Source organism: Kryptolebias marmoratus, linkage group LG19 (assembly GCF_001649575.2).
Source record: "Kryptolebias marmoratus isolate JLee-2015 linkage group LG19, ASM164957v2, whole genome shotgun sequence".
NCBI lineage: Eukaryota > Metazoa > Chordata > Actinopteri > Cyprinodontiformes > Rivulidae > Kryptolebias > Kryptolebias marmoratus.
The window spans coordinates 14,573,146-14,590,984 of NC_051448.1; the positions used below are offsets into that span (position 1 = coordinate 14,573,146).

General features: G+C 40.1%; 1 protein-coding gene across 1 annotated transcript; it reads right to left on the reverse strand.

Annotated features, from left to right (window-relative positions):
• Window positions 1-5,492: 5,492 nt before the first annotated feature.
• On the reverse strand, window positions 5,493-9,865 carry vrtn (vertebrae development associated). The gene is made up of 3 exons (XM_017409088.3): window positions 9,600-9,865; window positions 8,392-8,713; window positions 5,493-8,290 (listed from the first exon to the last, which is right to left on the reverse strand). The coding sequence occupies exons 1-3, from the start codon at window positions 9,779-9,781 to the stop codon at window positions 6,533-6,535; spliced, it is 2,262 nt and encodes a 753-aa protein (XP_017264577.2). The 5' UTR covers window positions 9,782-9,865; the 3' UTR covers window positions 5,493-6,532.
• Window positions 9,866-17,839: the final 7,974 nt, after the last annotated feature.

The following is a 17,839-nucleotide window of genomic DNA, read 5'->3' on the forward strand; positions in this document are numbered from 1 at the left end:
AAACCACCAAACAGATTTTAATGAGAGTAGCTGTGTGATCAGTGTAACAAAACTCACAATACCATATAACGTTGCTTATATCCTTCACAAGCTTTGATCCTGTAACTAGCTTCAACTCCATCCATTCATAGGGTGACATTAGTTAAATATTCAGGCATAAAAGGTGGATGGGCAATATGCATTCTGTCAAGGAATGCTAGGCTTTAAATTTTTTTCCTTCAAGTTCATCAGCGACACAGAAAAAGAAACGCATGCAGCATAATTGATTTTGGTGCAAACAAAGAGTTGACACAGGAAGAAAGATTTACTCGTCTCTGATCAGCAGCTGAAGTGTATTTGCTCTGAAATGAAATAATGAAATGGGAGGTGCTGAATGCATCAACAATAACAATAATAAATTTGAGAGGGAAATAATTATAGCCCCCCGTACAAGGCGGCACTAAATAAATAATATTCTTAGTGAATTAGCTAATGTTTCCCTCTGAGTGTTTGCATTAACAAAATCCTGCTGGCCGTGGCCTCGGGGTGTGAGCGTGCTCACAAACAACATTATGCATAATTAAGCGTGAAAATTGCACATTACTTGTGGAACATTTATTCAAAGCTTTGTGTCTTTTTAAGCCGCGTTCGCATGGATGAATTCCCGTCGACCTGGTTTGGAAGTGGCACAGTCCAGCAGTAAAACCGAAGTTTCTTCAACATTAGAGCTTTCAAAAGGTTGCATGTTTCTGGATTCGCCGTTTTATTTCTGGTTTTAAAATCAACCTAAAGAACCCTAACGCTCACTTCCAAACTTGCAGACGTAATTGATACAATTTTTGATGACCGAGCGTTAAAGCTGGGAGTCTTGATCCAGGATCCATTAAAGACTGACAGACAGAAGCATCAAGAATGTTAATTTCCCAACACGCGGAGGACACGGACCTCGTCTGCGAGCCCCTGTGGGTCATGCCCCCAATCCGTCCAAATGAGACGCTTCACTGGGCAAAATACTGAACCCTACTGATTAATGAATGAATGTGTGCTTAAACCACTTATCGGCTTTAATGAAACTCTCAGAAAATAATTATTAGATGGTCATAATTATCTTTTGGAACCAACTTGATTCAAAATGACCACTGCTGCCGCCGTTAGCAATCACAAAAATCGCTATAACTCGGGTCATTTTTACAGATATTGTGTTGAAATTTGATGTGTTAGTAGCAGAGACTCATTTACAACACGCACTCCAAGAGCTACTAGATTACACAAGATCTTTGTTTAAGACTTTGACATTAACTGTTGGAGTCAATATTATCTGTATCTAATGAACCACAGATTTTAATGAAACTTTCAGAAAGTAATCATTAAAAGGATCATCTACAACTGATTAACCTTTAAAGTCTGTCCGATTCAAGATGGCTGTCACAGCTAAGCAATCTTACCAAACACAAAAATGGCTACAACTCAGTCATTTTTATAAATATTAAGCTAAAATTTGGTCTAGTAATAGCTGAGGGATCTTTGTTTAAAATTTTGGCATGCAAGGCACCAGGCAATATGTATCCTTCAAAAAAACAAAACAATTTCATTAATTTCATTAAACATTGAGGCATCAGAACACACCTAGGATACCAAACTTTCAAACAAGACAAGATTGGCATTAATTTAAAGCTACAAAGTGGCTAAATGTAATACTAAAGCTTAGTTTTGACTCACATACTCCACAAAAAAAGAACAAAACTTGTTTTGTTTGTCAACAGTTGTTAAGACTAATTAAAAAGTATAAAAAGTCAGATAAAATTAAAACATTTAATGCCATCAAGGAACACATTACGTGTTCTACAAACCCAATTGTCCACAAGAACACCATACCTACAGAAGAAGCACAGCAGTGATGTTAATCAGAACTAAAGGAATGATGGATGGTGTTAAAAACAAATAAACTATTCAGGAAAACTTGATCAGTCTTTCAGAGGATTGAGACCGGGACAGAAGTTCACCTTTCAGAATAACAATGATCCCTGAGCATACAACAATACTCGAGTGGTTTACAGAGACACAATTAAAAGTGTTGGAACAGTCTGTATTAAATACGGTTCCATCCAGCTTGAAGGAGACAGAAGTCTTGAGGAATGGGCAAGAAGCCCAGGGACTACATGTGCCAAACTTCAAAACACGTATCCATGGAGACAGCAGCTGTTAGAGCTGCAACAAAAGGACTCGATGCAGTGCGGACTTCATGGGGAAATGCACAGAAGGTTTGGTTTCTCTTACTTCCTGTTTGTTGTGCAGTTCAAGTCCTTTGCAGGTTTAAAGGTTCGTCTTGACTGAATGATGCAATTCTGACGACATTCTGCTTTTTGTTGTGTGTGGGGTTTTTTTTCAGATTGCATGCAACAAAAATAAAGAGAGACATGTAAAGAGGTAGTAGATAATCTGATTACAATAGTTTCTGTACTCTTGTTTATTATGCAACATTTTAAATGACCTGGCAAACTTTTGTGACTAACCCAGGGGTCTGCAAGCTGTGGCTCCAGGGCCACATGTATCTCTTTGGTTCCCCCTGTAGGGTCTTTTAGTAGTTTTGACCAAAAATAACTTGGAAATGAATATTTATATTTGGAACCACTGTCAAGTCATTTCCTGTGCTTCCCCACTTGACAGGGATAGACATTCACACAGTCTTCACTGGATTCCACTCAATGACCTAACAATCCTGTTTCCTAATTTCTTCCTTTATTTTCAGGTCATTTTTTCTGGTGAAAAACCTTTAACAAATAACACAAAACAAAAATCAGATTTGCAATCACGTTGGAGTACATCCTGCATGCTTGTTTTGTAAATAAGTTAGCGGGAAAGTAGAAGACTATTAGCTTGAATGAATAATTTTCCATCAACAGTGTTAAACTTCCAACCGACCTATGGCTATCTTCAAAATCTTCAAAATGTAGCTCCCAGCCAAACATTGTGGTGTTTTTCTGAAATCCACTGGAAAATTAAACATTTTCAGCAGATTTATAGCAAGCTGCTGAAGTAAAACAAAACAAAACACAGAGGCAGTTTTGCAAACATGTTTCTATGTTACAAGTTATTGGAATCAGGCATTCTGCAAAAATATGGCATATCATTCAAACATGAGACAGCAAACATGAGTAAAAGTTTGTTTTTCATGAAAAAAAAACTGAAAGGTTTAAGTAAATGAACACAGTTAACTATTTTTTATGTTAATTAAAAGACATTATCAGGATGAAAGTATATGCTTTATTATTTTATTACTTTTCCACAAATATAGTAAAGACTCATAGAAACCTCCAAAATTCAGTGGTTAAAGTTTATCAAATACACAGAATGTTTTCCCACCTCTTCATAAGAGTTTGGTCTTTTTCTTTGTCCTAAAATGTAAAAATACTGAAAAATGTAAAGAGTTTGTTTTACTTCTTTAACATTTTTGCAGCAGTATTAATATTACACTTAGTATGAGTTGCATTGTTGATCTTTATTTCAATTTTTAAGTACGTTTTGCAGCTCTGGGCACATTTTATTTAGTAGGGAAAAGGGCAGAATTGTCTCTTTTGATTGTAAAGATTGCAGATCCGAGCTCTAACCTCCTGAATGTCCTGGCATTTAATTATTATTATTTTTAATAATGATTTATTATTACAGGGAGATCTATGCATAATAAACAGAAATACTGAACTGTGTGTTCAGACATCAGATGTATCAGAGCTGCTTTCATTTTGTCTCACCTGTATGACCTAATTTGGTTTAAACTGTCATTAAACAATTAGTTTGCCTGACATTATCTGTGTTTTGTCTAACATGGCTGCAGTGTAAGAGAGCATTTATTAATAGAGTTATCAGAAGGAATATCTGCACTGGGCTCTCTGAGCTCTGCCCTCACCTATCGATTCAAAGTTTATGTGCCTGAAGTGAGTCTTTTCATGAACAGAAAACAGGCGACATGAAGCAAACCACTGCCACCTGGTGGACAAACTGTCTACATGCACGTTTTTACAGCTGAACAGCAGCTAAATGCATTCAGGACTGACAGCAATGATCTCCCTGTTTTAGATGGCTCGTTACGGGGTAATCTGAGGATTTTCAATTATCAGACAATGTTTTTAAAGTTTCAGTCAGAGATTGTTTTGCACTGCTTCCTAACTTTACGTTATGACTATTTCATACCGCTGCTGCTGTCAGGAGGTAATTGGCAGCAAACTGGAGGTATTAAGAGTCTCACAGGTCTGTTTTGTTTGCCGAGGAAAATTGGCATCCATGAGATGCCTCTCTGTTTATCGCTCTGACTTTTCTGAAGCAAGCGCGGTATGCTAATCCTCGAACACCTCAGCTCCCACCTGCCAACCCTCATTATTTTCACACTATATTTGAAATAAACAACATGGGAGGAACTCTATGCCAGTGAGATTCTCTTCGAGCTACCGTAATGAAGATGGAGATGCAAACTGGTCCAAAGACAAAAAGAAAGCAGAGGTTTCACCAAGTATGTCCTGGGAGTTTAGGACATTGATGAATGATGAGAAACTTCTGAAACTTTTATGTTCTTTTAGGACATGAAGACGCCCTGTCTTTGTGGGGTGGTGCGGGTCTAATATGCAGCTGAATACCATGAAGACCAAGGAGGTGGTGGTGGACTTTCAAAGGAACAAGTATCACATACATCAGGGGTGTCCAATCCTGGTCCTTGAGGGCCACCATCCTGCACGTTTCAGTTGTTTCCCTGCTCTTCAGCAGGCCTTCAAGTTCTGCAGAAGCCTGCTAATCACTCAGTCATTCAAATCAGGTGTGTCAAAGCAGAGAAACATCTAAAACATGCAGGATAGTGGCCCCCCAGGACCAGGATTGGACACCACTGCCTTACTGGACATTTGCAGCTCATGTAATCAGTTTTAAACCCCCAGATGATAAAACAAGTGGCTGGAAAATGTTTGGCTTTAATCAACACACGGTGGTTTCGGCGCAGACAGAAAGCCACACGGAAAACACCCTCCTCCCCCCTCCTCCTGTATCTGTATCCCTCCCCCAAAACTCTTGGATGTTCTTGGCCTTATCTCGAAACACCTCTGTCCCCATGCATACATACAATTAACCCTTCCTCCCTCCCTCACCGCTCTTCATCATTAACATAGACACAATGGCCAAACAGAGAAGAGACGGTGAGAAAATCTGCAAAAGCACTCAGTGCTGGGTTTTGTTTTTTTTTGTCCCAGTGTCTCTTGCTGTAGTCAAACAAAGAATTTTGCTTTCCAATTTTCCTGCTCAACTTCTTCACCAAATCTTTAAATGAAATCCTTGAAAACCTCTGAAAAATGAACACTAGGAATTAAAGACAATCAGGATGAGTGAAATGTTTAACTGTCTAACAAGTTCTGGAGTGACAAGAGATGATTTTTTAGCTTACATCTTAAAGAGTTTTGTTCATCACAAGTCATTAGGATTAATTAGCTTGTGTTATTAAAAAATATATAAGAATAAACCACAAAGTACAATGCTTATCAATCAATGAAAGTTTATTGATACAAAACCTAATAGTACAGATTTACTCATCTACGGACTGACTTTAAATGCCAGTGTTAACAGAATCCAGGCATTGAATACAAAAAAATAAATACATGGGAGAATAAATGTAAAATGGAACGGGTTATTCAGGGGATTTGCATCGACAAGTTAATAAACACATCGGTTTGCATGCAGAACAGTACAAAAAGAGCAGCTTACAAAAACCTTCTGGCAAAATAGGTAGTTTTGAAATGAAGTGTGCAAAAATAAAATATCTTCATCTATAGTCAGCTTCAAGTATGTTCCTTAAAAATTGTTCAAAACTTAACCAGAGTGTGCTCATTGGCTAAGGAGATACATTCAACAATGAAATGGGAGCCATTTTAGTGCAAATCTAGTGTGCCAAAATTTTGTTTCGATTGCTGTAAAATGCTGAAGTCCTTGTATAGCTACTTCAAAATTTCAAGTAAACCCCTGAGTGATGTTGTTAATCTGAGAAAGATTTTAAAAAACAGGATTGTTTACATAGAATGTCTTACCAAAAGAGGAGGCATTTCTCAGGAAGCAAAGTACAGGCTTCATTTTTTGAAGAAGAAATAAGAGTAAATCTTTAAACTACAACAAATTTCTTACTTGAAATTGTTACATATACAGTTTACATGCAAAAAGCCTTAACAAACACACAGTAATAAAAAGTAAAACAGAAAATTAAAAAAAGGGTCAGAGCTCCTCAAGTCCAAAAGCCAGAATTTAAAGAATGAAGAAGAAACGGCTTCAAACAAAACGCCACTCAGCTCCAGCTTTGAACTGCCTTTTGCCTCTGGGGCAAACTGCAGGATTTTAAACAGACACCACATCTTAAGTCTCTTTTCACACACGTGCAAATGTCCAGAAGGGAGGACTGGTCTGAGGTGGTGGAACAGAAGATGGACACGATGCATTTAGATGCCAAACCAGTTTACCTAATAGCTGTTTAGCATGTGAAGTTACCAGCTTGTCGGTAGTTTAAGTGGAAATTAAGACATTTCGCATTCTACCCGTGGACCAGTGACACCCCGTGATACAAAGCCCGCTTCCACATGTAGTACGTGGAGCGCGCCGTAAACGGGAAGTAAGACCGGAACTCTTTAAACGTGGGGAAAGATTTCTCCTGGAATCGTTGCTGCAGGAAGAGCTTGGCTTTGGCCTTGAAGTTGGCGAGAGCCACGACATCTGCTGCGAACATCTGCTCGTGTAGGGGCGGCCTTTGGGGAAAGGTGAGCTGCAGATGTGGGCCTTCAAACGAGGCCACGGGGGAACTCTCCACACACCTGGGGGTCTCGACACGCGGGAGCTTGTGCCGACTCCCCGTCATCTTGTTTTCGCCGCCTGTGCTCTGCAGGTTCTGAAGGTCGTTGACCTCTGCATTCTGGGTGATCGGGGTCCGCTTTGGCTTTCGGTTCTGGCTGCTTTGCCACAGCCAGTAGAAACACAAGGACATGTACGGGAACTTGAGCTTGAACTTCATCAGGGACCAATTGGACTTCTGAACGTGTAACTTTGCAGCTTCTCTGAGCTGTTTTTTGCTTATGTACGCCATCATGAAGCTTCTGTGTTTTCGTCTCCAGACCCTCGCTCTTGGAACAGCGCGCTGGTTAAGGCCGGGCAGCAGCAGTGACTGACACTTTGGGCTCTGGCTCTTGTCCGCGTCCGAGCTGTCCTCGCTGCTGCCAACGCTGCTTTTGTGGCCCCCGATCACAAGCATGGCTTCTCTCCTCCAGTTGTAATAGGTGGATCTTGAGATTCCCGGAAAGTTCCTCTTAAAGATCCTGAAGGGGAAGGAAGCATTCACAGCGAGGCAGTTCTGCAGCCAGCGCTTGGCATCTTGCATGTGCGTCACAATCTGAGCCCGCTCCGCATCCAGGTTGCCAAAGCTGAGGCCGAACATGCTGGCCACGCTGTCATGGTGGTCTGACTCATCCGGCTTCGCTTCGGGTGAGGACCAGACCTCCTGCTCTGTGCTCTCTCCGGGACTTATCTCTCCCGTGGACGACGAAGTGGAGAAGTTTCCTCTGGTTTTCAGGAGCTCGTGCTTCCAGTTGTAGTACGACGACCTTGAGATCTCAGGGAAATACTCCTTAAACTCGTGCAAAGGGATGAGCTTCCCCTCTAAGTAGCAGGCCTGGAGGAAATGCTTTGCCTCGTATCTAGCTGCTGATTTTTTGTAGTGTTCCTGGGTCTGCTTCTTCCAGTCAAAGAAGGTCCTCTTGGTGACGTTGCCCTTATCCCTCGGCTTTGGGAGAGGTATTTGCAACTCTGGGTTCAGCTGCTCCTTACTTTTCAGCAGAGACACCTTCTGCTTGCTTTCAGGGGTTCCGGACATGGGTGTGTTTGTCTGAACGAGGGCGACAAAATATTTTGGCTTGAACAACGACTCAGACTGCAACTCCCCAGACCACATTATGTGTATGGTGTGTGGCTCAGAGTCTTCGGGCCAGGTCCTTGGGCGAATCAGCCGGTTGAAATAGGGACGAATCTTGAGGTTGAACATGGGGTAGATGGAGTATATGTTGAACTGAAGAACCGACGACAGGGCGTAGACATGCCACATGTTAGCGTAGGAGCCGGGGAAGCAGGAGGCTTTAACATCGGCATCAAAAATGGCCTCCAAGACAGTCACCGGCAGGTTCAGCATATCCTCAGACTCTTCAGCGCACAGACTGAAGCGAACAGCTTGGAGCATCATTTTAGAATCAATCATTCCAGCCAAGTAGTATCTCTTCCACAGTGCCATTTCCACCACAGTTCTAACCTATGAGAATCAATATTAATGAAATCAGTGTTGCAAGCGATAAACAATCATACAAACTGAACAAAATTGTATATTTTGAGCATACAGTCCAGTCTGCTTACCTGTAGCTCCAAGCTAAGCCCAGTGTTGCCCACAAGCAGCATGCTAACGGCGTCAAACAACAAGTTGCCTTCTCCGTTACACCTCAGAGGCAGGAGTCCTCCAGGTGCATCAGTCGGGTATAAGCCATGAGCCGTGTTGTCCACGTTTATCCACTCGGGAAAATTCTCAAAGGGAGTTTTCGGGAGCTGGAAAGGAGCAAGGATCTGGTGGACGTGCGCGGCCACTCTGGTCACGGCATCCAGGCCCGAGCTCTCCACGGCCTCCTGGAGCTGTCGCAGGACAGACTGCACCACCTTCTTCCTCTGAATCATACCAGCAGATCTGGTGACAGTGCAAAATATAAGAGAAGAGAACAAACATGGCTGATATTAGGTTGATACTCTTGAGTGCTGGACACAGCTACATTCTTGGTTCCACCAACTGAATTTGTGATTTTCCTACCTGGCAGGGCCATCTCCTTAAAAAAGTTCTTTTTTTTTCTTGGCTACTAGGTTGGAAAAATGGAAATCTGCACTGATTAAGTACACAGAATACCATTTGCCATCTAGTTGTTTACTTCCTATTTGAGAGATATCCATGATATAATTTAAAACTTGTGCTCCAACAAAAGCTACTTGTTTTCCCTGAAGGTGCAAAAGGACTTTTACAAAAACCCAACAGATTGTTAGTTCATGTTTTTAACTGCTTGTATTCCAAAGATCCAGCAGATTGTTTTGTCAGCACATGCTTTTGTCGACCAGCAAAATGTGGAAATGTTATATATCTTTCTGCTGTAACAAACTCAATCTTCTGGGTGAATATTACTATTTATTTAAAAAAAATTATTGACTGATTTATATGGCTTTTGAACATCCATTAAAGAAGATTTGTTAAAAAAAAAAATTCCAAGGCAAACTTTAAAAATATGTAGAAATTAAGCCAGATTTTGTGGCAAATGGCAGCTTTTCACATTGTGTATTATTTCAAGTCTTGGGAACTTTTGAAAGCTCCTTTAACCCTCTTTCAATTGAAATCTTCTTCTTTTAACATACCTAATATCAGGGCCTACTTTGTGTGGTGTAAAAATGCTCATTTTATTTTAAAAGCTTGCCCCAATTATGTTTTTTTTTCCTTTCATTACCTCCTCATACAACTTTTGTCTTGTCAAAAGTTAATTATATCCTAACCAAACTGCTAAAGCATTAAGGAGAAAGGATAAACTTCTTACCTATTTGTCCAGAGACTGAAATGAAAAAAAGGAAAAAAATGAGTCCCACAGTTGAGGGCGGAGGGTTTCACAGGCGAAGGGCTGATCTCAGTGCTGATCCATGGCTTGCGTGCAGCTCCTGTGTGTTCTGACCTCCTGATAGCTGAGGAGATCTGCGGGAACTGATAAACAGCACCTCCCATCAGGAAATTGTCAATCGGCCCGATTCCCTGTTCTTTTTTTTTTTTTTTTCCTCTCTCTCTCTCTCTGTCTGTGAAACACCTCCTTCTGCCGCCCCCCGCCTCCACCTCCCATCAATCCAGGGTCAATTTCAATGTGAAGTGTTAACAAAAGCCAATGTGTTAGGGGCCCATTTGAACGAGAAGCCCCCCGGCCCCACCCCTTCCTCCCCCCCNGGGGTGGGCAGGTATCGGTGCGTTTACAAGTTTTTATCAACTCCAAAGCCAACTCCAAACGTCACCTTCAAGGGTATTTACCAAGTTCTCTCAGCATCAGAATGCAGCCAGGACATCTTCTTATGTCTGTGCTAAGAAGTAAAGCATTGAAACACAATGCGTAATTGTTTTGTTGTTGTTTTTTTTAGGCCTGTTAACGTTTACCTTGCAACAAAAGATGTATAAAATCAATACATGCCAATTTTACATGCACAAAAAGTCAGGTTCCTTTTTCAAAATACGACTCAAGGGAGAAAAGTTGCCTTTGGACAGTTTTCAAGTGGTTCTCAATGTGTTTAGAAGAAAAAAGGACAAAAAATAAATTTTAAAAGCAAAGTCTGAATTCAACTCATTGGATGTGATCATTTGGAGCCAGGTTATTTCATAGTTTTTGAGCAGTTTTGGTCACTTTGCATTCATACCCTTGTGAGTACAAAAAGAACCCCACTATGGGTCTTCTTGTACCTGTTTTGTCAAATGCCCTACTGTTGATGATTTATTCTACTGAAGTAAACCTAAAAGGTCTAGCTTACACCAACCTATTCAAAAAATTAAGCCCACTAACATTGTTGTAACTTCCTTGTTAAAAACAAAAAGAAGTGCGTTGAAACACAGTTGCCATATTGTTTCTCGTTCGCTGAGTGGCCCTTTGTTTGTTTTAACAAAGTCATTGTGGCCCTTCTGAAACAAAATGTGGCCCGGCCTCTGACTGATCTAAAAGCCGGTTTGTTGATTAGAGTGAATGTGCAGACTGGGTGTGGACAGCAGCTTTATGAGACCCGAGGAAGACACCTGAGCTCCAGCTCTGAGAGTTTCTCCCCTGTATCACTTTTGACACCTCCTCTCCTGCCTTTTGCAGGATTTGAGTAATCAACGCCTTTTGTTCCACGCACACAACAATCCCAGCAACTGTCCCCCAACCCCCAACAGACCCGGCCTCAAACTGTAAATCCCACATTCTACACTTCTGACACACACATGCATTTACACACTAGGGGATGAAGGCGCTCGCCCGCCCACCCCCTACTTATTGATCCGCTTCGAGGCCTCGGCCGAGACAAGTTTAGTTCACTCGGGTTCAAGGTCCAAATATTGTCAGTTGGATCATGTTTTTTTTTAAATCATTTAAGGTTCACAAATGAACACACCACTTTGGTTTGTTGATTAGATGCACCGACTAATTAAAGGCCGCCCACCACTTTTTATGCCAGAGTTTTAAATCAAAATAATCCTTATGTAGAGAAATGATGGAGAAGTAGCCGTTTGGGTCAAACCTTGTGAGATGTGCTGTGCTCAGATTATGTGCTAAGGATGACTCTCAGCTACTACCACATCATATCTTATCTCAGTATCTAATAGCTGTGGTGGCCATCTTGAAATATTTCTAGATGGCCTGAAGTTAATTCATTGTAGATGTACATTAAGTGAGAGTTTCTTTAAAAATGCATTCAGTCGTTCATGACATATTTTGCTGACAAACAGACGGGGTTTTATTCCAACACTTAATGCCGAAGTTTTAGGCAAAAGACTTTTACGATGTGTAGCTCTCAGAGCAGGCCTTGGGGCTGATGGTCAGCAACTACCACACCAAATTCTAGCTCAGATTTTGTGAAATTGTCTCAGTTGTAGCCATTTTATGTGTTTTCTAAAGTCAGTTGGCTGTGGCAGACATTTTGAACTGATTTGACTCCAAAAGTGAATCAGTTGTACATGTCCATCTAAGAATTATTTTCTGAGAAATTTATTAAAGGTCTTCCAGGTGGCTTTTGAGATATTTTGTTAAAAGTCAGACAAACAAACACACAGACACAGGAAAACTTCACCGTTTTGTCTCTGGCGGTGGGCAATAATGATAGAATGGGTGCAAATATGTGTGCAGATGTTACTGTTTCCCCTCTTTTAGTTTTCCATACTTTGCTTTCGGATTTGTTGTCATGCAGACCGTCTAAATTGTTTGAAGGTCGTAATCGCAAACCTTCTGCCAGTTATGTAAGATGAGGAAGAGGATTTGTTTTGTTGGGGGAGGTCAAAGGCAGCAACTGAAGGTTGCATCAGGATAAAAGGCATCACTCCTAAAGGCACTTATTCAAATACAACTATTTGTCTTTTCTATTGTTGTTAATCTTAAGAAAACTCCATAGACATCCAATAATCTTCTGCAGAGCTTACTTTGAATTAGTCTTTTTACAATCTTGTGAAAGTTTTTCACTGCTGACTCTCAGTGCTGCACACACTTTGCAATATTTTCCAGATTTTCTGCTCAGAGTAGAAATGAAGTCAACCTCAGTACTCACTCTCTCTATTTGTATTCCTATTTACCTGCAACTTCTGTTTACTTGGATGCCTTTGAAACAAACTGCTGAATAAGATGCCTCCTGTATTCTGAACAGAAACTCAGATAACTGAATATATTCACAATCTGACCCGTTTCTGCTTTTAACCCAACGCGAGCTTCTAATTTATCCAGGCATTGCCTCTTGACGGCATTCGCCCCCTTTTTCTTTCTTGTCAATGTTTGTGTCGTCCCTACCCCCTCGACCCCAGCTCACACATCTTAGGTGTGTAGATTAGCTGTGCTGCGCTGCACTGTGAACACAGTAGTGGGCTTGCTGTAAGCATTTAAAATGCAAATGGGGCAACACTGGGACTGGCTCCGGCAGTCTCTTACCTGCTGTGGCTGTGTGTGTCTGTGTGCTTGTGTGTGCAGGTGTTGGTATGCAGGAGAATGCAAAGAAGCCAGCAGCGGGCTTTGTACGTAAATTACGTTTAACATGTTTGCACATGCATCGCATCTTGGTTTGTGGCTAAAATGCACAGCTTGGTTAAACTCACTCATTTACTACCATCCCTGTAGTAAATATATGATGCTGGCACGACCATAAAAAGGTTTCTTTAGACTGTTTTTATTTTTAAAATGTGGTCTTTTTGTCTGAATTTGTAACAATCCAGCCGTTAATCACAGTTTTACAAGTTACTCTGCCCAGTTTGAACCTCTTATTGTTGAATGATCAAATCCTTATATTTGTGCAGTTTTCAGAAGTCTATTACAAAACCCCCCTAAAATTATCATTTTATTGGGCTTTTGGTGCTGATGTTGTACAATTCAACATGCAGATAAATAACACAAACATGACTCATTTGGATTCTGTAAAGAAATATAAATAAAAATGGAAAAATATCATGTTTTATTTAGTAGCAATCCTTCAATTTGATTTGAGCCATCATGAAAAATATCAAATACGCTCTGGCTGCAAAGGAGTCCACAAAGGGGGGTTTCTAAAGGTTGGAGTCAACTAGATTTTTACAAAAGCATACAGATGTTGGAGCAGCTAAACTGTAATTTACAGAGCCGTGGCTGCAGAAATATATTCCAGACTCAAATGGCTCTTTATCTGACTGAGTGGTACAGTGGGCTGCACAGGTATTCAGATTAATATTGGGAATTTGGGAAAAAGAAATGTTTCAAATAAATAAAAATAAAAATGAATGAAATATGGTGCACACATAAATACCATTCACTTCCTTTGCTTTGAAGCCCCCAACACTTAAGCCACATAATTAGTTTAACAAGATCCACTTTTGAGCAAAATAAGGGTCAAAGAATTTATAACTGTCAAATGATACACCCCTTTTATAGTAGCTCCAGAATTACCACGTTTCATCATGTTGAGAACACTATTTCTACAGTGAAGCATGGTGGTGGCAGCATCATGCTGAGGGGAAGTTTTTTACCTGCAGAAACCAAGAAACTTGTCAGAGCTGAGAGAAAGATGGGTGGAGCAAAATTTTAAGACTTTCTTGAGAGAAACCTGCTTGATGCTTTCAGAGATTTGAGACTGGAGCGGAGGTTTATCTGTCAGCAGGAGAATGACCTGAGAAACCGACGGATGTCCTGGAATGGCCCAGTCATTTCAGCCCAGACCTCAATCCAGCTGAAAATCTCTGGTTTGAGTTAAAGAGTTCTTGTACTCAAGCAGAACCCATCCAGCCTGAAGGAGCTGGAACAGTTTTACCATAAAGAATGGACCAAGATTCCAGGACTACATGTACCAAGCTCACAAAGACATACCTGAAGAGCCTCGCTGCTGTAATCACTACAAAAAGTGGTGACACATTTTATTGACTTTGGGTGATGAATGCATAGTTTTTAGTTTTATATCTTTTAGGATTATACATAATATAGACATTTTCCCTATTTAACTTAATTAATCAGAAGTGTTTTTTGTAAAATTCTTGCTTACAGTTAAAAAACCAGTTGAATTCCATGTTGTAGGTTAAAAATGAAGAAATAATTCTAAAGAATATTTTTGCAATGCACTGTAAGAGTTAAAGATGGTGGATTTCAGTGCTTGTTAACAACAGATCCTGGAAATCTAGCTGAGAAGAAGTGTGTCTGAACATTGGACATTACACTGTCGGCTCTGATTTTCCATCAGTTTTGGACAGAGTTCACCTGTGTTACCTGCTGACCCTGAATGTTAATTCATCAGCTCGGTTGTTGCCGGGCAACACAACACCCAAATCTGAACCACGCTGTCCGTTCAGGTTCAGTGGTTCTTCTGGGAGAGAATGACTGTCTTTGATTTGGATTCTGATCTTTTTAGAGCTTTAGAGACTTGCACAATGAAGCTGCAAAGGCTACAAGGAGCGATGTCGAAAAGCCAAAATATGGCCTTTGGTTATTCGGAAAAAAATAATTAAAAGAATTTATTGTGGCGTAATCTTTTGTTAAAAACATTTCATTTTTGCCTGAAGCTAAAAGCTAAAAAGTTTCCAAAATTTTAAATTAGCAGAAATGGCTAAATAATAGCTGAAATATTATTAAAAGGGTAATAAATTTTTATATGCACCACCAGTTGATGTTCAGCTTCTGAAATCAGGTCTCCTCTCCTCCCTTTGAAGGCTATAAACACAAATAGCTTTGGTTAGAATAAAACCTTTCTCTCCTTTGTCAGATAACCAGCCCAGTAGTTTTTCCTGCAGATAAACAGACCTGACACTCTGACCCAGAACTCTGCTGACTCGCCCGACACTGAAACCTCTGGCTTGCAGGACTCCTGAAGAGCCACAGTCAGGGTGGCCTCGCAGGACCACCTCTGCTCCATCTGCAGCTGGGAGTCCTCGTGCATCCGCTTCATCTGCCCACGTCAAAGCTGGCCTGTTGTGGGTAGGCGTATTCGTGCTCGACGTAGGCGAGGAGAACGCACTGCAGCGAGACGGTTTCACCAGGCGGGAGGATTAACTCTGAGTCAGCTGGTCAGCTGGGGGCCCTGAAAGGATGACAAAATATATATATATATGTTCATGGCACAGATTTGACTTTTTTACCCACATGCTCACTTTTGACAGTGCTGAAAACTGTGCCAATTGGACACCTGAATTTTTTTCTTTTTGGCAGCGGTGAGCCTCCTCTGTGAGGTTTTTGATTTGCAGAGTGCACATTGAGTCATCATCCTGCGATTTAGATGTCTGGATCTCTGCAGCCACTTGTTTGCTTGTTCCGCTGGCGCCGAAATGCCACGTGTCACAGCAGACAGAATGTCCGCCCCGCGGAAATGTAACATCACAACTTCCACGTGCACCTGCAGAGAAAATAATAAAGCGAGAGGTAGGAAGATAACTTTACCTGCTCTGGTGAAACACAGGAATGGCAGCCTTACCGGCGTGAACACTTTCTGGGTCAAATTGTTCAGTGTGAAAAGGTGAAACTGATGTTGCTCTTCAACGCACACGACACTTCCTGCGTTGGGCACCATCCTCGACGAGCTGACGTGGAAAATTTACCAGCTGCCAGACGTTTTTAGACACAACAGGACAGTTTAAACCTCTGCTTTCTTTGACTGTAAAGAGAATTCTAATGCTGTTTTTTGCTGTTGGAAGTTTCAACATAAATATGTGAAATTATAAAATAAATTACATGTTCTTGAAGGAATGCATATCGCCTCTGGCCCTTCATGCCAGAGTTTAAAAACCATCTTATGCCGAGAAGGGATGGAGTTACTCTGCAGCAGCTGTTGGTGTCAAAATGTAAGAGTATGATCAGCTATAGAAAAAAAAATTATACATATATGCCCCTAAACAACTATATGAAGTAACTAATAAAATTATGAGGCACTTTGTTACTTTCCTTTTCTTTGTTTTTATGTTTTAATCTTGTGAACCAACAAACGTCTCCAATCCCTGAATAGAAACAGAGAAAACGCTGTCAGTTTTACAGATATTGAGCTAAATTTCGGAGTGGTAGCAGTTGAGAGTCATTCCCAACACATAGTTTGAGCTCGAACAGACCTTCATTTAAAGTTTTGGCATTCGAGGTGGTGTTTGATATGAAGTTCACGAAGGAATACTAGTTTCTGAATATATTTGGTTTTACCTTTTATTATTATTTTGTTGATATTGCGTTCATTTTCGTTTGTGTTCCTACATAAGCTTTCAGTATATCAGCACATGTTGCGTTAGGTCACAGTTGTTTGTAACTTCAAGCCAAACTAAACGTGGTTTCTTGCTGCCAAAAACTTTTTTGTGGGTACAAATAATGTAACCTAACCTTTTTTTTAAATTAAATGTACTTGTTTTGATATAACGCCGATGCCATAAAAAGCCAAAAGCGAGAACATTTTACTTCAGATTTGTTGCTTTCATAGGAATTCTTTCTCCAGCGAGACAAAATACCTGAAAGGCATGTTTTTCAGTTCTTCGCACATAATAAATAAGAACTCATGGAGCAACCTTTCACAGTGCAGATCTGTATTCAGCTGTTTTGTTTTTTCTTGTTTGAAAGGTTGTTTAAATCTATCAGGCGTGTTTTCTGCTCCGTTTAGAGAGATGACCTTCAGATACAAATCAAAACAGGTAAATAAAATAGATTATATAAAAGCACAGAGAGCTCCAGGGTAACCTGACAGAAGTGTTTTCAGCAGGTCCTTCGTAATTATTCAGACACAGACAAAAGCTCTGTATTTTAGACGGTGGAGCTGCACAAAAAGTTAATTCTGGAGACAATGTTTTAAATAATAAATTCATATTATTATGCTTGTTATGATTGTGCTCTGGTGATCACATTGAAATCATCAGAACAAAAATCATATATCCACCAGTGTTATGTAAGTTTATAATCCAATTAGATTTTTAGAATAATAACTTATTAATGGGATAAATTAAGGTTGAATCCCTGTTTGGAGTACAGCTTTTCTCACTTTACACGTTCTCACAGCAATAACTAACCCCTGGGTGACTCTTTGTCTGTAAATGGGAAGCAACAAACTAATGTGTCACTGATGAATACCAAAAGAAAAAGAAAAAAAAGAGTAGATATTACCTGAAAAGACCCTTTAAAAGAGTGCTGAACATTATTTTTTTTATCTATGTTTCTCTGGACACACAGGCAGGGAGAGTTTATCAGTATGAAATAAAGTCTTGAAACTGAAAATGTTGGTATTTTTACTTTTTCTTTGCAGCAGTTAAAATGTAAAATTAAACAAAATTTGTTGTGAAAAAATAGCAAAAAAAAAAACAAATAAAAATTTCAAGTTTTCATTTTTCCTCCAAAAACTTTGTTTTACTTGATCAATGATGTCTACAAACCACACACACACTTCAATTGTGGTTGTCATAATTTGTGCATGAAATGTAATTCTGAGTGTTCATTTACACTTTTGTCTGATGCTCTTGTCATGATGAAATGCAGAAAAAAGGCAAAAATTAAATTTGGATTGACCTTAAGGACTCATTCAAATAAACAAACAAATAAATAAATACATTTCCACTCTTCAAACTGATTCAGACAATTGGTTTGAATTTCAATTC

Bases quoted from the DNA above. Each gene is read 5' to 3' on its own strand.
- vrtn (XM_017409088.3), bottom strand. From the start codon at position 9,781: ATGGGAGGTGCTGTTTATCAGTTCCCGCAGATCTCCTCAGCTATCAGG. The intron at 8,714-9,599 runs GTAAGAAGTTTA...CACTGTCACCAG, and splicing joins TTCAGTCTCTGGACAAATAG to ATCTGCTGGTATGATTCAGA. The intron at 8,291-8,391 runs GTAAGCAGACTG...TGATTCTCATAG, and splicing joins GGCTTAGCTTGGAGCTACAG to GTTAGAACTGTGGTGGAAAT.